The 27,280-nt window shown below is 50.3% G+C and overlaps 1 protein-coding gene across 2 annotated transcripts in view; it reads left to right on the top strand.

The window, feature by feature from the left end:
• RPS6KA2 (ribosomal protein S6 kinase, 90kDa, polypeptide 2) overlaps nt 1–27,280 on the top strand; it is a 336,292-nt gene that overhangs the window by 62,631 nt on the left and 246,381 nt on the right. The window contains exon 3 of one of the 2 annotated variants that reach the window (XM_006882783.1): nt 9,649–9,665. The exons of the other annotated variant lie outside the window; for it this stretch is intronic. Within the exon in view, the coding sequence (XP_006882845.1) occupies nt 9,649–9,665 (17 nt within the window). The remainder of the gene's footprint in view (nt 1–9,648; nt 9,666–27,280) is intronic. 2 annotated transcript variants of the gene reach the window in all.

Below are 27,280 nucleotides of genomic sequence, written 5' to 3'. Positions count from 1 at the left end.
CACCACTGTATATACCATCCCACCACTGTATGTACCTTCCCACCACTGTATATACCATCCCTCCACTGTATGTGCCATTCTATTGTAGTGTGTGCCATCCTACTGCTTTATGTTTCATCCCAGTGTCTTCTTGCTCATTTAGTTCTTGCTGAGAAGTCCGAGCTTAATCTCATTTGTTCTCCCTGGAAAGTGACTCTTTGATTTTCTCACACTGCTTATAATTTTCTACCCTTGTCTTTGCTCTTGGGGAATTTAACTATTATGTATGTTGGTGTTTTTCTTTTGAGGTTAGTGTTTGATGTTCATGAGTTTCCTAAATATGTGCGTCCCCATTTGTCATGACATTTGCCGTTTTCTCAGTACCCCTTCCACAGTTTTCTCAGAGCTGTTTTTCTTTTCTTCTTGTTCTAGAAATGAAGTCACACTTTTATTGTTTTGTTTGATGTAATCACACATCATTCTTAAGTTTTCTTTATTTTATTTCCATTTTCTCTCTGTTTTATCTTCCAGTAAGTTCTCATTGATGTTCTTGTCTTTCATTTCACTGAGTCTCTGTTCCATTCCTTTTCTCCTGTTCTTCTGTCCCTCTAACATGTTGAAAGAACTGAAGAACTGAAGCCTTCAGTTGCAATGTTTAAAATGCTATGAGCAAAATGATGAATGATCCAGAAAGCATCCGAAAAAGATAGAAAGAATACACAGTCATTGTACCGAAAGAATTGGCTAACACTGAACCATTTCAGGAATTAACATATGATCAAGATCCAATGGTAATCAAGGAGGAAGCTTAAGCTGCTCTGAAGGAACTGGCAAAAGTATAAGAGCCCAGGAGTTGGTGGGATACCAACTGATATATTACAACAAACAGACGAAGCCCTGAATGTGCTCACCAGGTTGTGCCAAGAAATCTGGATGACAGCTACCTGGTTAACTGGCTGGAAGAGAGATCCTTCTTTACTCTCATTCTCAAGAAAAGTGATCCAACAGAATGTGATAGGCAGAGACAAGATAGAGGTTGTTAACAATTTTATCTTGCTCAGATCTGCAATCAACATTCTTGGTACCACCAGTCAGGGGGAAAGAGATGAGTTACATTGAGAAACTCTGTCAAGAACTTCTCCAGAGTACTATGGAGCAATAATATCAATTTAAGGACTAAGGTGCACCTAATCCAGACCATGGTTTTCTCAACTACTTGCTATGCTTCTAAGAGTTGGACAATGAATAGGATGACAGAAGAAAAATCAATGCCTTTGAGTTGTGGTGCTGACAAAAAGTATTGAACATATTATAGACTGCCAAGAGAACCACCAGATCTAGCCTGGGGAGGATGAAACCAAGTCTCACGTACTTTGGGCATGTTACCAGTCCTTGGAGAAGGACATTATGCTTGGAAGAGGAGAGGATCAGTGCAGGAGAGGAAGACCCTGGATGAGATGGATTGACACAGTGACTGCGGCAGTGGGGCCAGGCCTGTCAGAGATGGTGAGGTTGGCTCAGCACAGGGCAAGATGCAGAGCCATTGTTCATAGGATCTCTGTGAGTCGTAGTCAACTCAAGGCCACATAACAACAACAACAACATGAAGAGTTCTTCAACATTGTTCTTATTATTGCCATTTGTTTTCATATTTTTGTATTGTTTTTGAACTATATTGGTTATGCCCTCTATATCTTATATTGATTTGTTTTAATTTTATATTTCTTTATTGATAGTGTAATTTCTCCCTTCCATCATTTGTACCTTCTTCAGTATGGGTTCCTGGACTCCATAAAAGTGTATTCCACCTGCCTTCCTGCCTCCAGGGTTCTCACTGGGTTCTCGTGCTGGTTGTTTATTGGAGAAGGCTTGTTTTGCTTTTTTGTAGTGTTTGATCCTGTCTGCTGTCAGGATACTCTGTGGGTTTCTTTGTGAAGTGTGTGCGAGCTTCTGTGGTGTTGGCGTGAAGAGTTCCCAGCCCCTTACTTATATATCAGTTTCTGGGAGCAGCTTTCCCAGCAGGCCTCCTGCTGTGGTAGAAGTGGCCTGAGGGCTTCAGTGGGAGACCTGCACTGACACGGGCCAGGGCAGGAAATGCAGGCGGGGCAGCAAGGGCAGCAGACTGACTTCAGGGCAGCAAGCCTGTGGCTTCCTCACTTCCGGGCCTGGGATCGGAGGTCAGGGGTCAGCTCTCCAGCACTGGCAGCAGTGTCCTGTGGGCTTCAGTCTGAGGCCTTTGACCTGAGCTCGCCTGGGCTGGTACTGGGAGTGCAGGCCCAGCAGCCAAGGCAGGAGGCTGACTTCAGGGTGGAAAGCCTGTGGCCTCTGTACTTCTGGGCCTGAGGTCAGAGGTCAGAGGGCAGGCTCTCCAGCAGTGGCCTGCAAGTTTTTCTTGGATGTCTGTAACCCCAAGAACCTCAGAACCTCTTCTCAAGCCTCCTCAACATGTATCAGTACATCTCAGGCTAAAACTCTATGCATGTTTACTGTTTGAACTTCTGGGCATGCTCAGTGAGAGCCTTTTCGCCTGTCCCAAAGCTGCTTTTGGCCACACATTCCCGTTTGCCAGCTGCACACGCTGCTCAAGGTCTTCTAGTCGATGATTTTGTACAACTTCCTGTTGTTTCAGCAGCGGGTTGTGGTAAGTAGTACCAGTGAACCTATAGCAATAACTTTTGGAAATAAAGTCATAACAAAAGGAAAAGAAGAAGAAAACATTAAAAAAGGATTCTACTTAGTTACTTATGATATTGGGGCAAATAAGCATAGAAAAATGTTACATAACAGTTCTATTGTTAGTATTCATAACATCTAAGAAATATTACATTTAAGCAATTTACAACAATATTTATTGTATAACAGTCTGTGATTATAATTGGAAATAAACATTGGTAGCTATTCTGTCTGGCATAGTATGTGAGGAAGTCCATGGGGAGGTGCAGTGTCACACCATAAGTTACTGCACTGGGTCACAAAAGTTGTCATGAACTGTGTGTCCCAAAAAGTATGTGCCAACACTCTGTGAAGTTACAGCTTAATCTTAAAAGTGAAGAAAATGAAAACAAGTCCATGGGAGTGAAAATATGGCCATGAGATTAACCTACCTGAATTTAGAAACTATCTCAGGGACATATTTGGTTCACTAAATATTAGCCTATCTCAAGGAACTATTGTATGCACAGAGCAGGGCAACACTGCATGGTTTAAAGTCAGGAAGGATGTGAGTCAGGGATAGCCTTTCTCAGTACCTATTAATTTTATATGCTGAGCAAATCATTCAAGAAACTGGACTATATAAAGAACAATGTGGCATCAGAATTGGAGTAAGACTTGTCCACAACCTGTGTTATGCAGATGACCCAACTTTGCTTGCTGAAAATGAGGACTTGATATGCTCACTTTAGAGGATTTAAAAAAATATATATAATTTTCTATATAGATTACATCTGAGCATGAAGAAAACAAAAATCCTCACCACTGGACCAATAGGCAACATCATGATAAATGAAGAAGAGATGAAATTGTCATTTACTTCCTCTTTCGTGGATCCACAGTCAACACCCTTGGCACCAGCAGTCAGGAAATGAAAAGACATATTGCATTGGGAAAGTCTACTGTCAAGGATTTCTTCAAAGTGCTGAAGATCAGTGATGCCAATTTGAAGACTAAGATGCACCTGACCCAAACCATGATCTTTTCAGTTACTTGCTATGCAGCTGAAAGTTGAGCAGTGACTAAGGATGACAGAAGAAGAATCAATACCTTTGAGTTGTGGTGTTGAATAAGAGTGCTGAGTATCCCATGGACTGCCTAAAGAACAACTAGATAGGTCTTGGGAAGGTTCAGCCAGAGTACACTTGTAGAGAAGAACTATGAAACTTTGTCTCACATACTTTGAGCATTTTGGTAGGAGAGGCCAGTCCTTGAAAAGGGACATCGTGCTTGGAAAGTTGGAGGGTCAGCAAAGGAGGATGAGATCCTCAATGAGCTGGTTTGACACAGGGACTGTAATAGTGGGCTTGTGCGTGTCAGAGATGACCAAGAGTCACAGGTTAGGGCAGGGTTCACAGCCGTTGATCTTAGGGTCACTGTGAGTTGAGTCAACTCAAGGGCATCTAACAAGATGTCAACAGCACGCACGAACAACCAAAGCCCAGGTGAGTCTCGGCATGACGTCAAGGACATCGTCCACAAAGGAAAACAAGAACTTAAAAGACAGAAAAGAAATAAGAGACCAAAATGGATGTAAAAAGACTCTAAAGTGTGCTCTTGAGCACAGAGATGATGGAGTAAGAATGCTGAGCTGAAGATTTCAAAAGGAAGACAGCAACAAAATCTGCAAAGACCTGGAGTTAGAAAACCCCAAGGCGAGAATAAACTTGAATTTCTAAGCTGAAAGAACTGATGAGCAAATGGAAGCCCTGAGTTGCAGTACTGTGGGCAAAATGTTGAGTGATGCAGTAAGAATAAAAAGAAAGAATACACGGAGTTACGATAGCAAAAAGATTAATCCACAGCCAATCATTTCTGAAAGAACCAAGTCTTTTAAAGGAAGAAGTCCAAGCTGCACTGAAGGTATTTGCGAAAAAAATAAGGCCCAGGAATTAATGAAGTAAAAAATTGAAGTGATTCAGAAACGGATGCTCACCAGGTTATGTCAAGACGTGTGGAGGACAGATACCAGACCATATTTGTCCCCATTCCAAAAATAATTGATCTAACAATGTGGAAATTATAGAACAACATGGTTAATATCACATGCTGAAGGTGAGAGTGATTGGAATAATCCATTGACAGGGAACTGTGAAGAATCCAAGCAGGATTTAGAAGAGGCTGTGGCATGAGGGATGTCATCGCTGATGTCAGATGGAACTTGACTGCAAGCAGAAACTACCAGAAAGATGTTTACTTTAAGTTTTATTGACCATACAAAGGCATTCAACTGTGTGAATCATAACAAATTATAGCTACCAGTGAAAAGATGAGGAATTCCACAGCCCTTAATTGTGCTCATGTAAAACACATCTATCTTTATATCTATCTATATCTAGATCTATATGTATATCTATATCTATATCTATATCTATATCTATATCTGTATCTATATATCTCTATCAAGAAGCAGTTGTCTGAACAGAACAAGGGAACAGTGCATGGTTTAAAATTGGGGAAGGTGTGTGTCAGGGTTGTATCCTTTCTCCATATCTATTCAATCTGTGTGCCAAGCAGATCATTTGAGAAGCTGGACTATATCAAGGCGAATGTGGTGTCAGGATGGGAGGGAGATTCAACAACAACTTGTGCTCTGCCGATGACACAGCCTTGCTTTCAGAAAGCGAAGAAGACTTGAAACAGTGGAGACTTTCACATGGATTACAGTTCAGCACCCAGAAAAAAAACAGCCTCCCCACAGGCTCAACAGTCAAAATCAGGAGGTGGATCTGAAAGATTCAAGTCAAGAATTTCATTATCCTTGGGTCCATACGTCCTACCCATGCTAGTAGCAGTCAGGAAATCACAGATTTATTACACTGGGCAAATCTGCTATCCAGGACCCCTGTAAAGGCCAAGGACGTTGGTTTAAAGACTCTAAATCATGGTATTTTTCAGTTGCTTCACACATATCTGCAAGCTGCACAGTGACTAGGGAAGAGCGGAGAAGAACCGATGCTCCTGCACTGCACTGTTGGTGAGGGGCACTGACTGCCCCTCGGGCGGCCAGAAGAACGAACGAGTCTGTCCTGGAGGAGGCACTGGCAGGAGCTCCTGAGAGGCGAGGCTGACGGCCCTTCATCTCACATACTTTGGACATGGAATCAGGAGGGCCCTGGAGGAGGACGTTTGCTGGATGAAATAGTGAGAAAAGAGGAAGGCCTTCGGAGAAGTGGGTTGACACAGTGGCTAGAGCATCAGGCAGGATGGAGTGGACGCTGTTATGCTGTGCGGCTGCTAAGCCACAGCCCTCCTGATGACACCTAATGCCACGACAAACATCCCTTGGTGGCACAGATGATTAGGCACGTGGCTGCTCAAGGAAAGTTTCAAGGCCACCCAGAGGTACTGCGGAAGAATGGCCTGGCAGTCTCCTTGTGGAGGTTCAGGCCCTGAGAACTTGGTAGAACACAGTTGTTCTCTGACACACGCAGGTCCCGGTGGGTCAGAACCAACGGTCAACTCAAAGGTCTGTGTTGAAGGACCATGCGCAGTGATTCTCCATCAGCCTGGCCTGGCCTGGTGACACTGTGCCCTCAGCTTTACATGCCTCCAGGCCCAACTTAACCAGCCCCCACCAAGTCCCCGCCAGGCGGGTGAAGCCGAGGCACCCACAGTGGACACTGCCCGTGCTCAAGGACACTGCACTGGGGCCTTCAGAGGAGCCGGGGAGAGCCTGGAGTCGGACTGGGAGTACGTGACTCAAGAACCCAAGGCGGGCGGGCGAAGCCATCAGCTGGGCCATGGTCACTGGATGCAGGGGCCTGAGTTCTCCGATTAGAAGCCAGCGACTCTTGCTGACTGTGGGAGGCTGTGTACAGAGATTGTGGGCTCAGCAGACCTCCTGGAGAAGTCTCGGCTGGGCAGTGTTCTGTTGGCCTTTTCCTCGTCTTGCAGGGGTCTTCCCGGTCAGCTTATGCACTGGCACCCTGGGAGGGTCATCCAGGTCAGCTCGTGCACGGTGGCCTTCCTGGAGCTTTATCCAGGTCAGTTCGTGCACGCTGGCACCTGGTGTGTCGTCCAGGTCACCTCGTGCATGGTGGCACTCCTGGAGCGTCTTGCCTGGACCAGGTCAGCTTTCCACTAGTGGACAAACAGGCAGGGACTGGGGGAAGGCTTCAGCTGGGAAGGGGAAAGTCTAGCGACAATGAGGCCGTTTTCTTTTACCTATCTGTGTCACGAGGTCGTTTTCTCAAGCTTGGAAAATATTTAATCCGTGGGGTTTTTTCCCAAAAAGTCCTTGATGATTTGCCTAGAAAACTCCAATATCTTATTTCCAATAAAGAACACATGCTCTCTGGTTTCACTGTTTCCCTCTGTGTCCAAAGGCCGGATCCTGGGGGGTGAGCCTCCTGTGCTGGGCTTGGTGCCATCTCTACTCTCTTGCTGTCCTCCTGGTGGACTAGCTGTGGCCACATAAAAACCACTCCAAGTCTATCTTGACAAGAAGGTCGGGTGAGCTTGGGGAAGGGACTGCACAGGTCTGTCTAGGCTCAGGATGCCTCAGGGCTCTGGTCAGGGGGTCGGGCGCTAGGTCGAATTTGCTGGTGTGGGGCTGCGTCCTCTCCTGGTAGGAAGTCCCCTTTACATTCCATCCAGCCCCTTCCTGGCCCTGCCCACCTGGCCCCCGTGGTCCTCAAAGGTGAGGACAGGGATGAAGGAGCCTGCTCTCTGCCCGTCCCGAATTACAGTGACCCGCGAGCATCCGGGGGGTGGGTGTTGTTATAGAGCTGGACCTTGCTATCAATCCAAGTTCAGGCCTGGAGTCTGGCTGTGGAGAGAAACAGGGGTGTTGGAGAAGGAGGCTGGCAGAAATGGGGTGACTGGCACCGGGCTCACCATCTCATCACAAGGTCCCTCTAGTGGGTCTGTTTAGTTCCCCAGTAATCCCGTTTACAGCTGGGAGCCAGGTGAACGAGAAGGGAAGGAACATCCCAGTTCTGAGCGAGGGCCAGGAGACCTCGGCCACCTATGTGTGCATCAGGGCAAGGTGTGCAGTCCTGGGGCCTCCTCATACTTGGGGTGTGATATCTGTGTAGATCAGCACTTGATTCAGGTCCACACCTGTGCCAGGTCCACAACTGTGTCAGGTCCATTCACACCTGTACCAAGTCCACACCTGCACCAGGTCCACACCTGCGCCAAGTCCACACCTGTGCCAGGGCCACACCTGTATCCGGCCCACATCTGAGTCAGGTCTACATGTGTGTCATGTAGGTCCACACCTGCGTCAGATTCGCACCTGCATCAGGCCCGTCAGGTCCACACCTGTGTCAGCTGTGTTGGAGGAGGGAGTGGGCAGGTGAAGGCTGTGATTTTTTCAGTGGTTGCCTCCCCAGGCCTCCGCACCCAGTGGGAGCTTGTAGAAGAGCACACCTGTCTGGGAGCACACCTGCGAGGGAGACCCGGCGGCAGGCCAGCCCTCGGTTTCATTTCAGAGGTAATGCCAGTCAGCTTCGTATTGACATCAGACCACAAAGCTTCACACAGGGCAAAAGAAATGCACTTACATGTCGGCCTCTTCTCTTCCTCTCTTGTTTGTCAGAGGGCATGAGCCCAGGAGCGGGTGTGCACGCAGAGACAGCATACCTGTTCTTTCTGTCTCAAAGATCCTGAAACAACCTTGTCAAAAAGTCAGATTCTCTGTCAGTCTTGTTAGGTGCTGTTGAGTTGGCTAAGACTCACAAAGGATCTGAACCTACCCTGTTCTGAGCCGTCCTTACGTCTCTGCTATGTGCAAACCATTGTCACGGGCACTGTGTCAGTCTGTCTGGTTGAGGGTCTCCCTCTCTTTCTCTGACCGTCCACCTTCTCAAGCATGACATCCGTCTCCTAGAACCACTCCCTATTAACAACATGTCCAAAGTATGTGTGATGGACTTTCACCCTTCTTACCTACAAGGAGCACCCTGGTTTCACACTCTCTAGGAGAGAATGTTTGTTCTCATGACAGTCCACGGATATTCAATACTCTTCTGTAACACCACGACCCAATGGCATTGATTCTCCTTCTGTCATCCTTAACCATCATCCAGTTGTCAGATGGAAGAATAAAGTGTCCCAGAAGGGTGTGTGTGTGTGTGTGTGTGTGTGTGTGTGTGTGTGTGTTCATTTGAGGCCTGTGATTAACCCCGCCTGGGCCCTGGTATATGTTGGCTAGCTTGCTCATCTGTAGGACAGAGTGGAACTGCCGCAGGGTTTCCGGACCTGGAGATCTGAGCTGGAACCAATCAGTGGGAGTGGGGTGGGGTTTGGGAGTTTATTTGCAGATTCAAAGCCTCCACTTTCCTGTAGTTTAAACTGCTTTCCTCCACTGTCTAGAGCCCACATCCGTCCATCAGTCACTGTGCTGTGCTGTCAGGCAGATTTCTGTGATGCTGGAAGCGAGGCCACAGGTGGTTGAAATGCCCCAGGGTCACCTGTGGTGGGCAGGTGTCAGTGGAAGGCCAGGCAATCGCTTTATGAGAACCAGCAGTGAGCACCTTCAGGGTCACAGCCAGACATAGGGGTGCTGGGGGACAACCCCTAAGGGGGCACTCAGTACACGGTGGGCCAGGCTGCGTCCTCTTGTCCACGAGGTCGCCATGAGCAGGAGGTGACCAGCAGCAGCCCGCATGGCAGTAGCAGGGCGGCCTGTTGCCACCTTGAGAGGTGACTGGCCGACCTGGGGAGCATGTTGTCTGCAGGCTCGGATCTTCCGTCGGTTGAGTTTTGAGGTTGGTGATTAGAACATCATCATTTCCTTTGGCTGCGTTTTAAAGTTGCACAAAGTTACAAGTTCCCTTCTTCTTGCTGAAGGGCGCCCCGAGAGCTAGGCAGCCCCTCCGATTATTACCGTCATGTGGAGACTGATGTTCAGGAGCAAGAGGCGCCCAGGCCCGGTTGGTATCTGCCACCACGGGCTCTGCAGGGCTCTGCGAGGGGGCGGGGACTCACGGACACTCTTCTTCGTTCCAGGGCAAGAGTGACCCAGCGCTGCCGGACACCCAGGCCGCAGCCGAGGTAAGTGAGGCGGCGTTTGCTGCCCTCCCTGCCTGCGTGTGCGTTTGCTGGATGTGTCAACTGTGAAGGCCCTTTGGTGGCTCCTGGGGCGACTTGCACTCAGAGTGTAGCCTTCACGCAGTCAGGGACAGCTCATAGTCAGTGCTGCTGGTGTCATGTGAGCTGTGAGAGCGCTGTGTGCTGGAGTCTGGGGCAGGGGGTCCGCTGCCCATGCTGGCCCAGGCATCCCAGCCCTGATGCGGCCAGCTGGTGAGTGTTGTCCTGACGGCCGGGCACCGAGAGCCTGGGAGGGCCAGCCTACGGGATGACCTCCGGCCTGCTCGCACAGCTGTCCGCGTCTAGCAGTGGACAGTGTGCCCACTTCCTGCTGTTTTCTGTTAGTGGCTAATACTGTCATTTTCATTCTCTGAAAGGTGTCCACCTTACACAGGTTCCAGCTTGCACAGTTTTATATGGCATGGCAGGACAAGGTTCCAATCAATTATTCCAGTGTGACTATGGGCTGTGATTGACTTGACATCACTTAACAACAAAAACAATCTATCTGTGTATACTGTATATACTGTGTATACTGTTGTTATTAGGTGCCTCTGCGTCGACTCTGACTCGTATTGACCCTGTGAACCACAGATCTGACCCCTCCTCATCCTCATGATTCCCGACACACTCAAGCCGTGTGACAGCCACTGGGCCAGTCCGTCTTGTTGAGGTCTTCCTCTTCTCTACCGACCCTGCACCTTCCCCAACGTGAAGGCTGCTCCCAAAGCCTCCGAGTTCCTCCTGACAGCATGCCCGAAGTCTGCGAGACCAAGCTCTGCATTCCTGCTTCTAAGAAGTGGACCCGGGCTGCACTTCCTCCAGGACCAACGTGTTTGTCAGTACCCTTCACCAACACCACGGCTCAGAGGCATCAGTTCTTCATGACGGAAGAATAATTCATTATCTACCTTTAAAGGTGCAGGCTGGATTTAGAAGAGGTCATGGGACTAGGGATATTATAGCTAATATGAGATGGATCTTGGCAGAAAGCAGGGAGTACCAGAAGAATGTCTATCTGTGCTTCATTGACTATGCAAAGGCTTTTGACTGTGTGGATCATAACAAACTGTGGCTGACTCTGAGAAGAATGGGAATCCCAGAACACTTCATTGTGCTAATCCAAAACCTATACTTGGACCAAGAAGCAGTCATCAGAACAGAGCAGGGAGACACTGCATGGTTCAAAATCAAGAAGGGGGTCCTTCAAGGACGTATTCTGTTTCCATATCCTTTCAATCTGTATGCAGAACAGATCATCCAAGATGTTGGGCTGTACGAGGAAGAATGTGGCATCAGGATTAGTGGAAGAATCATCAACAACCTGCGTTATGCAATGACACAACCCTGCTTGCTGAAACTGAGGAGGACCTGAAGTGCTTGCTGCTGAGGGTCAAGGACTGCAGTCTTCAATATGGATTGAAGCTCAACATCAAGAAGACAAAGATTCTCACCACTGGGCCAATTGGCAGCATCAGCATGGATGGTGAAGAGATTGAGATAGTTAACAGTTTTCGTTTACTTGGCTCCACAGTCAACACTCTTGGTAACAGCAGCCAGGAAATCAGGAGACGAATTGCATTGGGAAAGTCAGCTGTGAGGGACCTCTCAAGAGTACTGAAGAGCAACGATGTTAGGCTGGAGACTAAGGTGCACCTGATCCAGGCTATAGTCTTCGCAATTAATATGCTATGCATCAAAGAGTTAGACAGTGAATAGGGTTGATAGAAGGAGAATTGATGCCTTTGAGCTGTGGTGCTGGAGAAGAGTGTTGAATATACCATGGACTGCTAGGAGAACAAACAGGTTTGTCCTGCAGACGGTGAAGCTGGAATACTCCTTGGAGTCAAGGATTCTGAAGCTTCGTCTAACATACTTTGGGCATGTTGCAAGGAGGGACTGGAGAGGGACATCATGTTTGGGAGAGTGAAGGAACGGCGCAGGAGAGGAAGACCCTTGATGAGATGGATCAATTCTGTGAGTGCAGTGGTGGGAATGAATGTGTTTGAGACAGCGAGGGTGGCACAGGATAGAACAGCGTTTAGGGCTCTTGTACATAGGGTCGCTATGAGTCACAAGCAACTCGATGGCACATAACAACAACAACTTTTAAAGTGCTAAAGAGCAAGGAGGTGGTTTAAAAAACGAAGGCGTACTTGAGCCAAGCCATGGGGTTTTCAGTTACTCCATGTGCATGTGGAGGTGGGACAATGCACATACATTTATAGACACACATGCATGTACACACATGTAAGAATGTGTAGGCCCCACATCTATATACATGTGAGCACGTGTACATGTGTGTATGTGCACATCTATACCTACATAAGTGTGTACACAATCTACTTCAAGACCCTGATACGTGAAACAGACACTGTGTGACTGGGACACTGTGTGACTGGGACACTGCGTGATGGGGAACCTACGTGATGGGCGCCCTGAATGACAGGGACACTTGTGCTCGGCGGTGGCCTCGGGATGTGGAGAGCGCTGCCCTCTGCATCTGGTTCTCAGTCGCGCCATCAGCATCTCTCCACAGCCGGCCCTGGTCTCTCTCGTGTTCCGGTATAACCTGGAGATCTCCGTGGGGGTGGGGGGGGGTCTGTGACAGCTGGAGAATCCCCCACTGTGTTCCGAGGCCTTGAATCGTCCAGTGTGACAATCGTGGGCAGTCGTGCGCCCTGGTCTCCCAGTGACCTTTCAATTCACTTCCAAGCCCACACGTGTTCTGTGTCTCCTGCTGCTGCCGTCACCAGCACCGGTTCAGGGACATGTGGGAGCCACGATGCACTTTTAATATTTTCAGAGAGCAGTGAAACAGACACACAGCTCGGCAACCCTCCAGAAACACGTGTGAGTTGATGCTGCCGTGGACGTGTCTCAACAGCTCCGTTACCCGTGAGCCTTTTAGGTAAAAGTACAGCACAGCACACGCACAAGCCAGTCACACAGGCATTTCGTGTGTGTGTGTGTGTGTGTGTGTGTACACGCACGCATGTATGCACATGTTGCGTTTGTGTGCATGCATGCGTGTGTATTTCTGCGCCATCATGCTCTTCTGTGTGTGTATTTGTACACCATTGTGTGTGTGTATACACATGTGCGCGTGTGTGTATTTCTGCGCCATCGTGTTCGTGTGTGTGTGTGTGTGTGTGTGTGTGTGTGTGTGTGTGTGCACGCGCGTGTGTATTTATGCACCATCATGCTCCCGGCAGCTCTATCACTTGTATGCAACAGACCCAGGAGACACGTGTGAGGTTGGGAGTTGCTGGCTGCATTCCGTCCTCCCAGCAGGATTTCTGAATTCTTTAGAACTGTGTGGACTGTGGATGCCTGTGACATTGACTGACTGGTGGGCCGTATTGAAAGGCTATGTGTGTCTGTTCATAGCTGTAGGTGCCAGCAAGTCGACTCCGGCTCACAGTGAGCCTACCCTTATGATCCTAATATACATATGTACCTTTTGGTACAGTCCTGTGTCCATCCATCCTCTTCAGGGGCTTCCTCTCTTCCTCTGACCCTCCACTGTTCCCAGACAAATGGCCCTTTCCCAAGGACGGGCCCTCCTGAAAACATGCCTCCAGTATGGGAGAAGGAGTGGATCCCTCTTTCCCTCCACGGAGCATCCTGTCTTATTCTGGAAGCTCCACTGAGCACTGTCCACCATAGCTGACCTCGTCCTCCATAGCTGACACCATCCACCACGCGTGACCCTGTCCACCATGCATGACTCTGTGCACCATGGCTGACCCCGTCCACCATGCCTGACTCCATCCACAGTGCCTGACCCCATCCGCTATGCATGACCCCGTCCACCATGCCTGACCCCGTATGCCATGCCTGACCCTGTCCTCCATGGCTGACCCCATCCACCATGCATGTCCCTGTCCACCATGGCTGACCCTGTCCTCCATGGCTGACCCCGTCCACCATGCGTGTCCCCCTCCACCATGCCTGACCCTGTCCACCATGTGTGACCCTGTCCACCATGCCTGACCCCATCCGCCATGGCTGACCCCATACACCATGCCTGACCCCACTCATCACGCATGACCCCGTCCACCATGCCTGACTTCGTCCACCATCTGTGACCCTGCCCACCATGCCTGACCCCGTCCACCATGCATGCCCCCGTCCACCATGGCTGACCCCATCCTCCATGTGTGTCCCCGTCCACCATGGCTGACCCCGTCCACCATGGCTGACCCCATCCTCCATGTGTGCCCCCATCCTCCATGGCTGACCTGGCCTCTAGCAGCACAGCCCCCACGGGGGACATGCTGCTGTCATAGCCCAGCGCTGATCTGAAGCCCCGACGCCTCCCTCTCTGCTGGCCTCTTTCTCCATCTCCGCTCCCCTTCCCACTCCACCTCCACATGTGTTCTTAGTAATCTCTGCGAAGTCTGTGGTTTTACACACAGTTTATACACAGCATAGACACACATTTTACTCCCCTTTGAGAGAGTGAAGTGTCTCCTGGTAAAAGCCTAGCGTGGGTCCGGCCAGCAGCTCCCAGGTAACCTGGGGGAGATGCGAGCTCTTTTGTCAGGACCTCACGCGGCTGCTGGCCTGACCGTCACTGTAATGGGCTGTCCTCTGTGCACTTGACCCCTTCTGAGCTCATGTTCCTCCGGGGCAGCAGTGAGCTGCATCTCTTCTTTGTCTTAACAAAAAGCAAATGAAGACACAAAGGAGGTTAAGCCCAAGGGGAGGCGTCTTCGTTTGTCTGTGAGCTCATCTGCACCAGAGCAGAAGGAGTGGAAGGTCCTTCAGGCCTTTCAGCTGGGCTGGTGCAGCCCCTTCCCCTCCTCTGAGCTCTGGAGAGCGTGGCCCACTTTCTCCGAGCTCAGAGTCTGAGTGTCTGCCAAGCCACCCGGATTCAGTGCTATTGTCCCCTCAGCTCCTGGCTCCTCAAAGCCATGGCCGTGACCACCCTGGGTTCCTACAGGGTAGAGTTAGAGGCCAGTCATTGTCCTACAGAAGGCCGTGTGAAGGCACAGAACACCAGTCCCCAGACAGAGCTGCATGTACCCCACAGGATCAATGGGTCCGGCCCAGCCCACAGTCAATCTTGGTGACCCTGATGCCTGCAGAGGGTGAGTGTCTAATGTCAAGCTTCTCCTGGGAGGCCAGGACTTTGAAGCTCCATCTCACTTACTCTAGACATGTGTCCGGGAGGGAGCAGTCCTTAGAGAAGGACATCATACTCAGAAGGGTGGAAGGACAGTACAGGAGAGGAGGATCCCAGATGAGATGGATTGACACAGTAACTGGGCCAATGAGGGTAGGTGTGTCAGAGTCAGTGAGACTGGCTCAGGACAGGGCAGGCTTCAGAGCAGTTGTACACTGGGTCGCTGTGAGTCACAGGTGACTCGACGACACATAACAACAGCAACTTTTCTGAAGCAGCCTGTTCTTTTGATATGCAGGTAAGGCCGTGAGGTTGCTCAAACACGTCCCTTTGAAAAGAATAGAGATCAGAGCCTTCTGATGTGCCCACTGTGAGGTGCTGTGAAGTCATTCTACACTCTCAGTGACGCACTTCAGAGCAGAAGGCAGCCCTGCTCCGCCCTGTGTCCCCCTGGGGTCCCCTCCTGCACCAGTGCTCTTGGCTGCGCTCACTGCGGCGTCCTCTCTTTCCCTGACCCCCTGCTTTGCCCGGCATGATGTCCTTCTCCAAGGACTGGCTCCCCTGATGATACGCCCAAGGTCTGTGGATGACATCTCAGCACCCTCATTTCCAGAGGGCATCTGGCTACACTTCTTCCCAAACAGGCTCGCTTATTCTTTTCATGATCCGTGGTGCACTTGATTCTTCATCAGCACCACAGTTTACAAAAGAAATTCTTGTTCAATCTTCTGTATTCGTTGTCTAACTTTCAGACGTCTATAAATAACTGAAAAGACCACTGCTTGGGTCACGCGCACTTCATTCTTTAAGCTCACGTCCTTGCTCTTTGGCGCTTTGAGGAGAATGAAGCAGATTTCCCCAGGACGTGCCTTCGTATCTCCACTGCTGTTCTCAAAGGGGTTTGTGGTTCCACGCAAGATGAAATCATTGACAACTTCAATCTCTTCTCCTTCTGTCATGATGTCTCCTGTTTGTCCAGTGGGGAAGATTTTTGTTTTCTTGATGATGACATGTAATAGCCTTTGAACTTCATCAGTAATGAAATGCTGTTGTCAGTAGGCACCATTGAGTCAAGTACAACTCATAGCAACCCTGTGAACAAAAGATCTGAACCCTGTTCTATCCTGCACCATCTTCACACTTCCTGACACACAAGAGCCCATTGCAGCCGTCACCGTGTCAATCTGCCTGGTTGAGGGTCTTCCTCTCCTTCACCAACCCTCCACCCTTCCCAGCATCATGTCCTTCTCTAAGGAATAGCCCCTCCTAACAACATGCCCAAAGTATATGAAGCAAAGCCTCGTTATTCTTGCCTTGAAAAAGTACTCCCACTGCACCCTCTCCAAGACATATGTATTAATTTTCTTGGCTATCCATGGACTGTTCAGTGCTCTTCTCCAACACAAAAGCTCAAAGATGTCAATTCTTTTTTTCTGTCATCCTTTTCATTGTCAAGCCCTCAGATGCATAGTAAGTAATCAGAGGTACTGTGGTCTGACTCAGATGCACCTTAGTCCTCAAACTGACATCACTGCTCCTCAATAATTTGGAGAGGTCTCTAACTGCAGATTTTCCCAGTGCAACACGTCTCCTTATTTCCTGACTGCTTGTACCAAGGGTGTTAATAATGAACTATTTAATTGTCACATGTCACTTTCTTGTATCTTAGCAGGCTTAATATTCTGAGTTGTTGGTGTTGTACATAGGTTTCTGTACCCTAAAAAGTAGTGCAGAAGTCTTCATGTCCTGTCCCTCTGATGACAACTTTGCTAGATGTTAGCATGTCTTAGAAGACCATGACAGAGCAGCTGACCTGGTCACACAGCAGCAAGCTGTCTGATATGGCCTTGTCAAATACTTTCCCCCATCCATTTGTTTTCTTTTTATTCTTTTGATGAAGTCTTTTCATGCATATAAGAATTCAATTTGTAAGTAACGGCAAAGACCATGGCCTGAAGCAGGACCACCTTAATCTCTAGACTGATATCATTGCTCTTTATCACTCTGGAGAGGTCCCTAACAGCAGATTTCCTCAATGCAATTTGTCTTTTGACTTCCTGACTGCTGGTGCCAACAATACTGATTGTGGGGCTGAGCAAGATGAAAATGTTAACAATCTCAATCTCCTCTCTGTCTCTCATGATGCTGCCATTTGGCCCAGTGGTGAGAATCTTTGTCTTCTTGATGTTGAGCTCAAATCCATATTTAAGACTGCAGCGTTTAACCTTCTGCAGCAAACATTTCAGGTCCTCCTCATTTGTTGGTGAGCAAGGTTGTGTCGTCAGCATAATGCAGGTTGTTGATGAGTCTTCCTCCAGTTCTGATGTCACACTCCTCCTCATAGAGCCCAGCCTCTGTATGATCTGTCCCACATATAGATTGAAAAGGTATGGAAACAAGGCACATCCCTGATGAACGCCTTTCCTGATTTTGAACAATTTCGTTTCCTTTCTCTGATCTGACCACTTTTTCCTAGTCCAAGTATAGGATTTGCATGAGAATTCTGGAATTCCCATTCTTAAAGTTCGCCACAGTTTGTTGTGATCCACACAGTCAAATGCCTTTGCATAGTCAATGAAACACAGACATACATTCCTCTGGTCCTCTCTGCTTTCAGCCAAGATCCATCTGACACTGGCTATGATATCCCTGGTGTGGTCTCTTCTAAAACTAGAGGCCATAGTTTACTCCTATTTTTTATATATGATGATCTTTCCAGTTTTCAGTTTTAGATTGAGCTCTTTGATCCGTCTGGAGTTGGGGTTGTGCATAATATGCCACTCTGTCTTCCTAATTGCTCCCAGAAGTCGTGCAGAGAGGAAGGGGTTTCCTGGGGTCATGGTGCGAGAAGGCCTGCTTCCGTTGTTGGTCACCGGCATGTCCATCTGCGGGCACGTTGTGGTAGCTTGTCTGTGGAGTGGGAAGAGTTTTAGGGTTGGAACTGGGGACACTATGGCCCTGGAATCAGCTTAGGACCCTGACAGGCAGGTGGAGTGTCCCCTGGCATGTGGTATCTCTGAAACCTGCCGTCCCGTTCAGTTGTTGTATTAGGTGTCAAATATGATACATTGCAGCCCTCTGAACAACCGATCTGAACTCTCCTATCCTGTGCCAACTTCATCATCTCTGACACACTCAAGCCCATTGCCACAGTCAACGCATCAGCCCACCTGGTCAAGGGTCTTCCTCTCACTTGCCACCCCTCTACTTTCCTAAGCATGAAGTCCCTTTCCAAGGATTGACCTTTGCTAGAAACATACCCAAAGTAGGAGACAAAGCTTCATCATCTTTGCCTCCAAGGAGCACTCTGGCTGCACCTTCCCCAGGACATACCGGTTTGTTCTATTTATCATTCTTCTCTAACACCACAGCTCAAAGGCATCCATTCTTCTTCTGTCATATATATTCATTGTCCAGCTCTCAGAGGCACAGGAAGTGACTGAAAAGACCATGGCCTGAATCAGATGCACCTTAGTCCTCAAACTAACATCATTACGCCTCAATAATTTGAAGAGGTCTCTAACTGCAGACTTTCCCAGCGCAATATGTCTCCTGATCTCCTGACTGCTGGTACCATGTATATTGATTGTGGATCCAAGTAAGATGAAGTCATTGACAGCTTCAGTCCTTTCTCTGTCCATCATGATACTGCCTATTGAATCATTGGCAAAGATTTTTCTTTTCTTGACACTGAGATGCAATCCAGTTTGAAGGCTGCAGTGTTTAACCTTCTGTAACAAGTGCTTCAAGTCCTCACAATCACTGATGAACTTGACAACTAGGGAGGTGGCTTCCACAGAACCTGGCTTTATACACTCCACCTGCCAGGTACTCCACTGGGATCTGGGGGGTGGGGGACACCACGTGCCTCTTCTTTCTGTTTACACACACACACTCTCACTCTTCCCCCCCACACGCACTCTCTCTCTGACACACACACACATACAAACTCTCTCTCTGACACATAAACACACTGTCACTCTCTCTCTCTCTCTCTCTGACACACACACACTGTCACTCTCTCTCTTTCTCTCTGTCACACACACACACACACACACACACTGTCTGTCTCTCTCTCTGACACACACACTGTCACTCTGTCTCTGTCTCTCTCTCTCTCTGTCACACACATACACACACTGTCACTCTCTCTCTTTCTCTCTGTCACACACACACCGCCCCCCTGTGGTCCAGGGTCAGAGAATGGCATCTATAGAATATGACTGGGGGTTCTGTCCCATGAAGGATGGGAGTGGCAGAGACCAGGAAGGGGGGACTGAGCTCAGGCCTCTGCATCCCACTTGCTGTGTGACCTCTCTGAGCCTCACTTCCTCTCGGAGGCAGGTGGACGCTCAGTCCCTGCCGTGAACCTTCATCCATGTCTGTGTACTGGAGTTGTCTGTGGTCAACAGTGAACTCCAAGCGTCAGGGTGACATTAGCACAGTGGGCTTCTCGCCTGGTTCTGGCGTGACCACTTGTAGGCCTCTGTGGTCCGACAGCCACCTCTGAGGGCCGGAGAGTCGGAGTTCAGGTTATTGTTGCTGGCAGGGACTCGATTCCGATTCAGTGACTGTGACAGCAGAACTGCCCCGTGTTCTTTTCCAGTTTGCATCTCTGTGAGAGCATCTCGCTCGGGCTTATTCCCACAGCGTCTCTGGCGGGGGGGTTCGAACCACCAGCCCTTTGGTTAGCAGCCAAGTGCATAGTAGCGCTGTGCCCGTGTTCCTGCACTGCCATCCTGGCTCTTTGTCTGGAGTCTGAAGTGAGGAGGCCACCTTGGACTGAGACTGGACGTGACACCTTCCCGCATCTCTGCACATAAATGAGACCTGGGTCCCGCAGCCCGACCCAGCCACACGCATGAGGTGGGGTTGGTGCCAGGACTTTGATGTTACCCTGGGGTGCCTTCTAGTGAGGTCCCAGGCTCTGGGAGGAAGACGGAGTAACAGAAGGAGCCAGGAGGCAGATGGTGCTGTGCTGGACCGGGGGTCCCTCCTGGGCCTGTTCCTGGGGAGGGCACACCGCTGTAACCACAGCAGGTCTCAGGTCAGGGCTGTTGTCCAGGGGCTGCCTGAGGCAGAGTCAGTGTGTGGCCTCCAGCAATGACCACTGCCATGTGGGCTGAGCCAGGCCCCGGGTGAGGCCCAGCCTGAGTCCCGGTGTCCCATCTGCTTCTGCGTCACCAGTACATCTGGTCTTTTCTGTGATTTTAAGTTTTGTTCCATATTTTATATTTCTCTCTCTCTTCCATCTCCCAAATGCATGTTTCACAGAAATGATTTTGAAAGAAGAAAATAAAAATAATATCTGGGAAATGTGTTTGGAAGATGCACACACCTGCCTGTGTGACGCAGGTCCACCTCGCCCACCCCACTTTGGCAAAGTAAAGGCAATTTATCACCATGGCAACATGAGAAAATTCAGTCCACATGCTTGCAGGTTCCTGTGATTAGAGTTCATTAAAAAGGAAAGGTTTCCATTGCACAGACAGCAACCAAAGTTCAGTCCCATTTGGCTAATGCATTGTCTTTTGTGTGTGTTTGTGTGTACATTTTTTTATTAATTTTAATGAACGTTTACAGAGACTTTGAATTTCCATTCATTCATTGTTGTACTTTTCTCCCTGCCCACCCCTCCCCCGCCCCAGTTCGTTCTTCTCTTTGAAAAGTAAAAAAAAAAATTTTCTCATCGTTATACAATCCCTCCCCCAAGTCCACTCCACTATGCAACCTTTGTTCTGGACACCTATCATGACAATAATACCCAATCATATATCCCTTTTAAACAGTTCTCTTTCATCTGTTTCAATGCAGTATAAATTATTTATCCCATCTTTCTCAGTCTCCCACCAACCCCAATGTCAGTCCCGTTTTACAACAGTTTCACTATGCAATATTTGTCCTTTTGTGACTGAGATATTTCACTCAGCATAATGTCCTCCAGAGTCACCCATTTTGAATAATATTGCATGAGTTCCTTGTTTTTCAATGCAGTGTAGTATTCCTTCCATTGTGTGAATATACCACAGCTTCTCTATCCATTTGTTTGTTGATGGGCACTTGGGTTGTTTCCAACTCTTTGCTATTGTGAACAAAGCAGCAGTCAACATGGGTGTGCATATATCTGTTTGGGTGGCAGTTATGGTCTCTTTGGGATATATTCTCAGTAGAGGAATTGCTGTGTCAAATGGTATTTCTATTTGTTACTTTTTGAGAAAGTGCCATACAGCCTTCCACAGTGGTTGCACGATTTTACACTCCCACCAACAATGAATAAGGGTTCCAGTTTTTCCACAACCTCGCCAGCATCTGTTGTTTGCTCCTCTGTTAAATTGTTCTGTTCTTACTGGAGTGAGACGAAATCTCATAGTTGTGGCTCATGCATTTTTAAAAGCGCCGAGTCTTGGGGTAATTCCCTCTCCGTTCTCCTAATGTTGAGTGGACCCATTCCTGCAGGTGACTGGCCGTGAAGCAGCATCTCTCGGGCCTGTGTCTCCCTGCCCCCATCATGGCCTCTGCCTGCGTTCCTGTGCCCTCAGCACCTCGCTCATTGCCACCAGAGCGGACACACACAGGCCCAGTGCCGGACGCAGCCATTCAGGCACAGGGTGCTGGGGGGCCTGAGCTCCTCTGTGCCCCCACTATCGTGAGCCGATGCTGATTCCCATGACCCTGAAGGAAGAGCAGAGCCACCCGCTGTGGTCCCAAGGCCGAGTCTCCGCAGAAAACAGGCTGCCACTTTGCTCTCCCACAAAGCGGCCGCCTGGCTTGAACTGCCAACTTCTGCCTGGCAACTGAATGTTTAACCACTATGCCACTAAGAGCCCTCAGGCTCTGGGAATGTGCCCATGCTGCTGTGAGGAACAGCCCGGTTCTGGTCATCTCACGGGGTGCTGAGGCTGTAACCCCGCCCGGAAGCCAGGCGTGGGAACCCCGCCCGGGAGCAGGTGTGGGAAGGACTGCCCCACGGGGTGCCAAGGCCATTACTCCACACGGGAGCAGGTGGCCACATCTTTCAGCCATGGGGCCCCTCGTGGGTCTGAACCACCGATGTTTTGGTTATATTTGCCACCACCCAAGCTCCTTGCCATGTCCCCTGATCTAATGGGGACCAGACTTCCATGTCCACAGATAACAGCAGAGACGTCAGCGCCCTGCCACCCTCACCCGACTGCAGAGGCCACGCTGCCCTCACATTCACAGTGTGGGTGAATTCTTTTTCAAGCTGTTGATAAGCTCCTGGTTTAATTATAGAAATTTCTTCTTCACGGTCAGAGAACAGGTAGATCAATCCTTAAAAGATGTCTGGACTATCTCTTAACAAGCCTTTATTGTTGTTGTAGGGTGGGGTTTTTTTCCCCCCTGTGAGTAAAATAATGAGGAAAGTGTACTTCCAAGTAGCCCCCACTTGTAGCCCTTTCCTTGGTGGGGGCCTGCACTGTGAGACCATCCCCACAGGCCCCACACCAGCTGGACGTCTGTCTCAAGGGGCTGGAGAGATGACTTTCACGTTCACTCCCAAGTGTTTGGGCAATGTCTGCGCGTCCTCCCTCCTGCCCACCCCACAGCAAACAGAACTCCTGGGTTGAGTCTGGACATTGTCTTTGTTCATGAAAGCCACAGGCCTTTAAATGAACTGAAACCCAGGAGGACTCATGACAGACCCCAGAATCCCAGACCAGGGAGGGCAGCTGGTGGCACTGGCTTGATCACTGCAAGCAGAGCAGGGTGTAGGGAGCATGCCCTCAGTGGCCCTGGTTCCTGTGTGCCTCGTCGCAGGGATACCCCAAGGGTTTATCAGAGGTCTGTTCTCATGTTTGGGGGCCTGCCAGCCAGTCAGGGTGGGATCAGGGAAGGTGCTGTCTGTCGGTTCTGGAGGAAGGCCCTGGTTTCCTCAGCATCTGCAGATTGGACATTCCCTTCGAGGAGACCTCCATGTGTCCTGCTGTGCCCGCTGTCCAGAGCCTTCCCCACTCGGATGCCCAGAGCACACGCTCAGCTCTTCGCTCGGTGGTGCTCAGGCCTCTGCTCTGTCCACTTCTCCCTCCTGTTAGCTCTGAGGGGCCGCACCCCGGGGGAGCTCCCTGTCAGGATTGTGGCCAGCCTGCAGACTGCAGCCTCTGACCTGCACCTCTCCACAGGGGGGGGCGAACCCCATCTACGTGGGCAGCACAGAGCTGCCTCTCGTGGTCAGACATGTGCCCACCTGCCCGGCTCCTACTTCCCCGTCGGTTCCAACGCTGAGCTAACCCTCCCGTGTTTTCTCCTGTGGGTTTGTTAACTCGCTGCAGTGGCCCCGCAGAACTTCCAGACAGCACACACGATGCTAGGGTTTATTGGGAAGTAACAGTTTACAGACCGGGTCAGGACCACGGGACGCTCTTCTGAAGTCAGCGCTGCCTGTGATGGCCGCTCTGTGACATGGCCACTGGCCCCAGGCTGCTGCTGGCGGCCTTTGTGGGCCTCTGACTCACAGTGACCCTCAAAAACAGAATGAAACGCTGCCCAGTGTCACACCATCATCCCTGTCAAAAGACCATGACAACAGGTAGCCGGGCACTTGACACCCTGGAAGTCGCCGCCTGACCTGTTTCAACAGAGAGCGAATAACCGATGGCTGCGTGCACAGTTACAGAGATGATAAAACTCTGCTCCTGAGAAGTGAGGAGGACTTGAATTACTTGCTGCAGAAGATCACAGACTTCAGCCATCAACATGGATTGCATCTCGACATCAAGAAAACAAAAATCCTTACCACCGGACCATAAGCAATTAATGAGAGACGTGGAAATGACTGAGACGGTCAACGACTTACCTTCCTTGGATCTACAACAACCTCCTCTGTGCCAGGAGTCAGGAGATCCAGAGACATACTGCACTGGGGCAGTCTAGTCAGGGATCTCTCCAAATCGCGCAGGAGCAGTGATGCCAGTTTGAGGACTAAGGTGCACCTGATCCAGATCGTGGTCTTTCAGAATGCTTGCTATGCATCTGAGAGCTGGACAATGAGTAAGGACGACAGAATTGATGCCTTTGAGCTGTGATGTTGGAGAAGAGTGCTAGCCATTCTGTGCTGGAAGAACAAACAGGTAAATCTTGGAAAAGGTGCTCCCTGGAGGCAGCGCTTGGAAAGGTGGAGCATCAGTGAAAGGAGGAAGACCCTCGACCAGGTGGACGGCACAGTGACTGCAGCAACGGGGTCAAGTGCGTCCGAGATTGTGAGGACGGCACGGGATGGGACAGGGCTCAGATCTGCTGTTCCAAGGACAGCTCTGAGTCATACTCCAATCGATGGCACCAAACAACAACATGACCACAGGGCGGCCCAGGAGAGCGGCCCCACGCGCTACCTCGCTCCTGCAGGGGTCCCGAGCCTTCCGCCTCTGCAGGTGCTGCCTCACCTTGTCTGTCCTCTCTGTGGGCAGGAGGTACTTGACGTTCCTTTGCTGACAGGTTTCTGCCTCCCACCGCTTCCAGCTTCCTGGGATAATTCTGTGTGATAACACAATGGTAAGAGGCTGCGCTGCGATCGCAAAGTCACACAGTTCTCATCTCTCAGCCGCCCCTCTGCGCTGTGGGAGGATGGGCAGCCTCCTCTTATGGGATTTACGGCCTCTGAAAACCCGCTGAGGCGTGAGCTGTGGGTGGGCAGTGAATGTGTACATCTATACTGAGTGTTCTTGGGAGGGATGAACACCACCTTTTGTGACCCCACCCCACGTTTGTTATCGGGGGCCCCTCGGTGAACAGGGCCCCCTCAGTTAACAGGTGCTCCCTGAAGTCGCCCAGCTCCCCTGCCGCGTGAGAGGACACTGGTGGGAGGTTGGGAAGTTTCCTCCTTTGTCCGGGGGCCATGTCAGAGGACACCTGGCACTTGGGGGGGCACTTCTGGCTGCCCCGTAGCGTGTCCCCATCCATCTGCTGCCCCAGTTTCCAGAAGCTGGGCTCGTCCAGGTGTCGTGAAGGCTGCCGGGCTGTGCAGCCAGCCAAATGACGCGTCCTGGAACAGGAGGGACAGGCACCCCGAGGACAGTCCCTCTCTGCCTTCCTCTGCAGACCATGTGCCACCCCCTCCCGCTGGGAGGCCGCACGTCCACAGCTCTGCTTTGTGATCTGAGTGGCTGGGGGATGAGGGAGGGGACACGGGGAGATGCTGTCTGCAGCCCACGCAGGAGAGGCTGCTGGACACACCAGCGCTCCCCCACGCCCGCCCGCCGGGGCTCCTGGCTGAGATGACCCGGCTGCTGCTTGGGAAGGTAAGGTGCGGGCTCTCTTCTGACGGGCTCCCCGTGTGCTCAAGGGTGGCCAGCGAGGGTCAGTCCCCAGTCGGGCCAGGGCCGCCTGGTGCCCCTGGTCCCGCACACAGGGCCCACATTCATGCCCACAATGGACAACGGACACGCTGCGTTTGGAACTGTTGTTCTTGTCCTTCCTGGGAGGGTCTCAGAGCCCACTGAAGGGCTTGGTGCTTTTCCTCGTGTTTTGTGCTGAAGTTTATGGAGCCAATTGTTTTTCCGCTGGTCAGCACTCCCGTTCAGAGCTGCCACACCGGCAGTGTCCCCACGGCCTCCCCTGTGTTTCCACCTGCTGAGTTTCAGTTCTAGGCAAACGCAACTCTCTCTTCATGTTTTAGGGCTCTTCGTGCATTTATCAGGGGGGTGTCTCAGCTCTGCTTAGATTTTTAGAAGCAAAGGGAAGGAAATGTGACTAAAAAATGTGTATTTAACCCATTTTGACAAGGTAATGGCTTTTATAGCCAGATGCACCAGGGGCCAAATGCACGCTGATCCAGGGGTGGTTGGAGTGTGGATCTTGTTTTTTTTTTGGTATTTGGTGGTTTTGGGTTTTTTTACAGAAAACCTGTTATTTTCCTACTCTGTGCCTCTAATGTGTTTAGTAAGGTGGAGAATGTTCCCGTCACCGTGACTTACGAAATGTCCCTAACTGGCTGCGTTTCTTATCTATAGATCTGTGATGGTAGTAAATATCGTCCTATTTATAGTTCTTTGGAAGCAGGAGTGGCATCCGCTTCTAGATAACGTGCCTCCAGAAACCCTATGAACTTTGATAAATGTTGATACTTGTAGAGGGGCTTCAGGCTTTTTGTTCATAGGGTCACTATGAGTCGTGCTCGACTCGAAGGCAATCAACAACAACAGTTTCTAGATCTTCAGGATGAAAATATGACTTTCAAGTAAACTTATGTTTCACTTCACACAAAACCCTAAGGTGGGCGCCCTTGTGCGGTTCATTCTGACCTTCAGCAGCCCTGCGGCACAGAGCAGAGCTGCCCGCAGGGTTTCCGAGGCCGTCACTCTTACGGGAGTTCACAGCCTCCTTGTTTCCCACGGAGCAGCCGGTGATTTCAAACTGCTGAGCTTCCAGCTGACAGCCCATCGCTCAGCCGACTGTGCCACCAGGACTCTGGCTTCATTTAATGATTACTCCCCAGTGAATCCTCTCTCCTGATTTCATGCGGTGACTGGAGGCTGCCCCCTGGTAATCAGAGGAGACTGAGGTGTAAGGAGAAGCCCGTGTCTACACTGCAGATGCCAGCTGCCCACTGCCCTTTGCGGTGGGCGCTGCAGCATGGCTTCTTCACTGTCCACTTTCATTTCAAGAACATGATCTCTCTGGGGTCGTCCTCTTGTTCATTCTCCACGGGACCTCTAGGGGCTCTGGGTGGTCCTTACAGTAGCCGGTCTGAAAGCTGGCATTGCGGACCCACATGGGGACATCTGAGAGATGGAGCTGCCCTGGCTTCTAAAAGGTACAGGCCTCCCTACTCTGTGGGTCCCTGCGGAGCACCATCATTTCCGGAAGATTCCATGGTGATGTCTTCATAGGAGACTGAAGTCAGTGCACAGATGGGGCAGGGAGATCAGGTGTAAAATTGATGAGAAGCCAGGCGAGAGGAGGGCCCAGGAGAGCCGTCTACCCAGCCCGTCTGCCCCCATGTGCAGTTCCTGTGTGTGGTTCTCATTTAACGGGTTCCCCTGTGCGGCTCCTTTGTGGGGTCCCATATGCCAGGTTAGCGAGTACAGATGGGGTGTGGAGAGGCTGGGCCAGGGAGGGCAGAGAATGTCATCACGCTGTTTCACACAGACCGGGCGTTTCCACCCCGCTATTATTGTTATTGTTATGTGCCATCGAGTCTCCTGCAATCCATAGCAACTCTATGTACAACGGCCCTAAAACTTGCTCTGTCCTGTGCCAATCTCACTGTCTATGACACACCTACCTTGATTACCCAAGTCACTGAATCAATCCACCTCATCGAGGGTCTTCCTCTCCTGTATTGTCCCTCCACCCTGCCAAGCATGACGTCCCTCTCCAAGGACTGGTCCCTCCTTACAAGATTGTCCAAAGTATGTCAGACAAATCTTCAGAATCCTTTCCTCCAAGGAGCAGCCTGGTTTA

This window comes from Elephantulus edwardii, unplaced genomic scaffold (genome assembly GCF_000299155.1).
Source record: "Elephantulus edwardii isolate Elephantulus edwardi_28Jun2011 unplaced genomic scaffold, EleEdw1.0 scaffold00024, whole genome shotgun sequence".
Classification (NCBI taxonomy): domain Eukaryota; kingdom Metazoa; phylum Chordata; class Mammalia; order Macroscelidea; family Macroscelididae; genus Elephantulus; species Elephantulus edwardii.
Note: the sequence above shows the minus strand (reverse complement) of the source record. Positions and strands in the feature narration are given on the sequence as shown.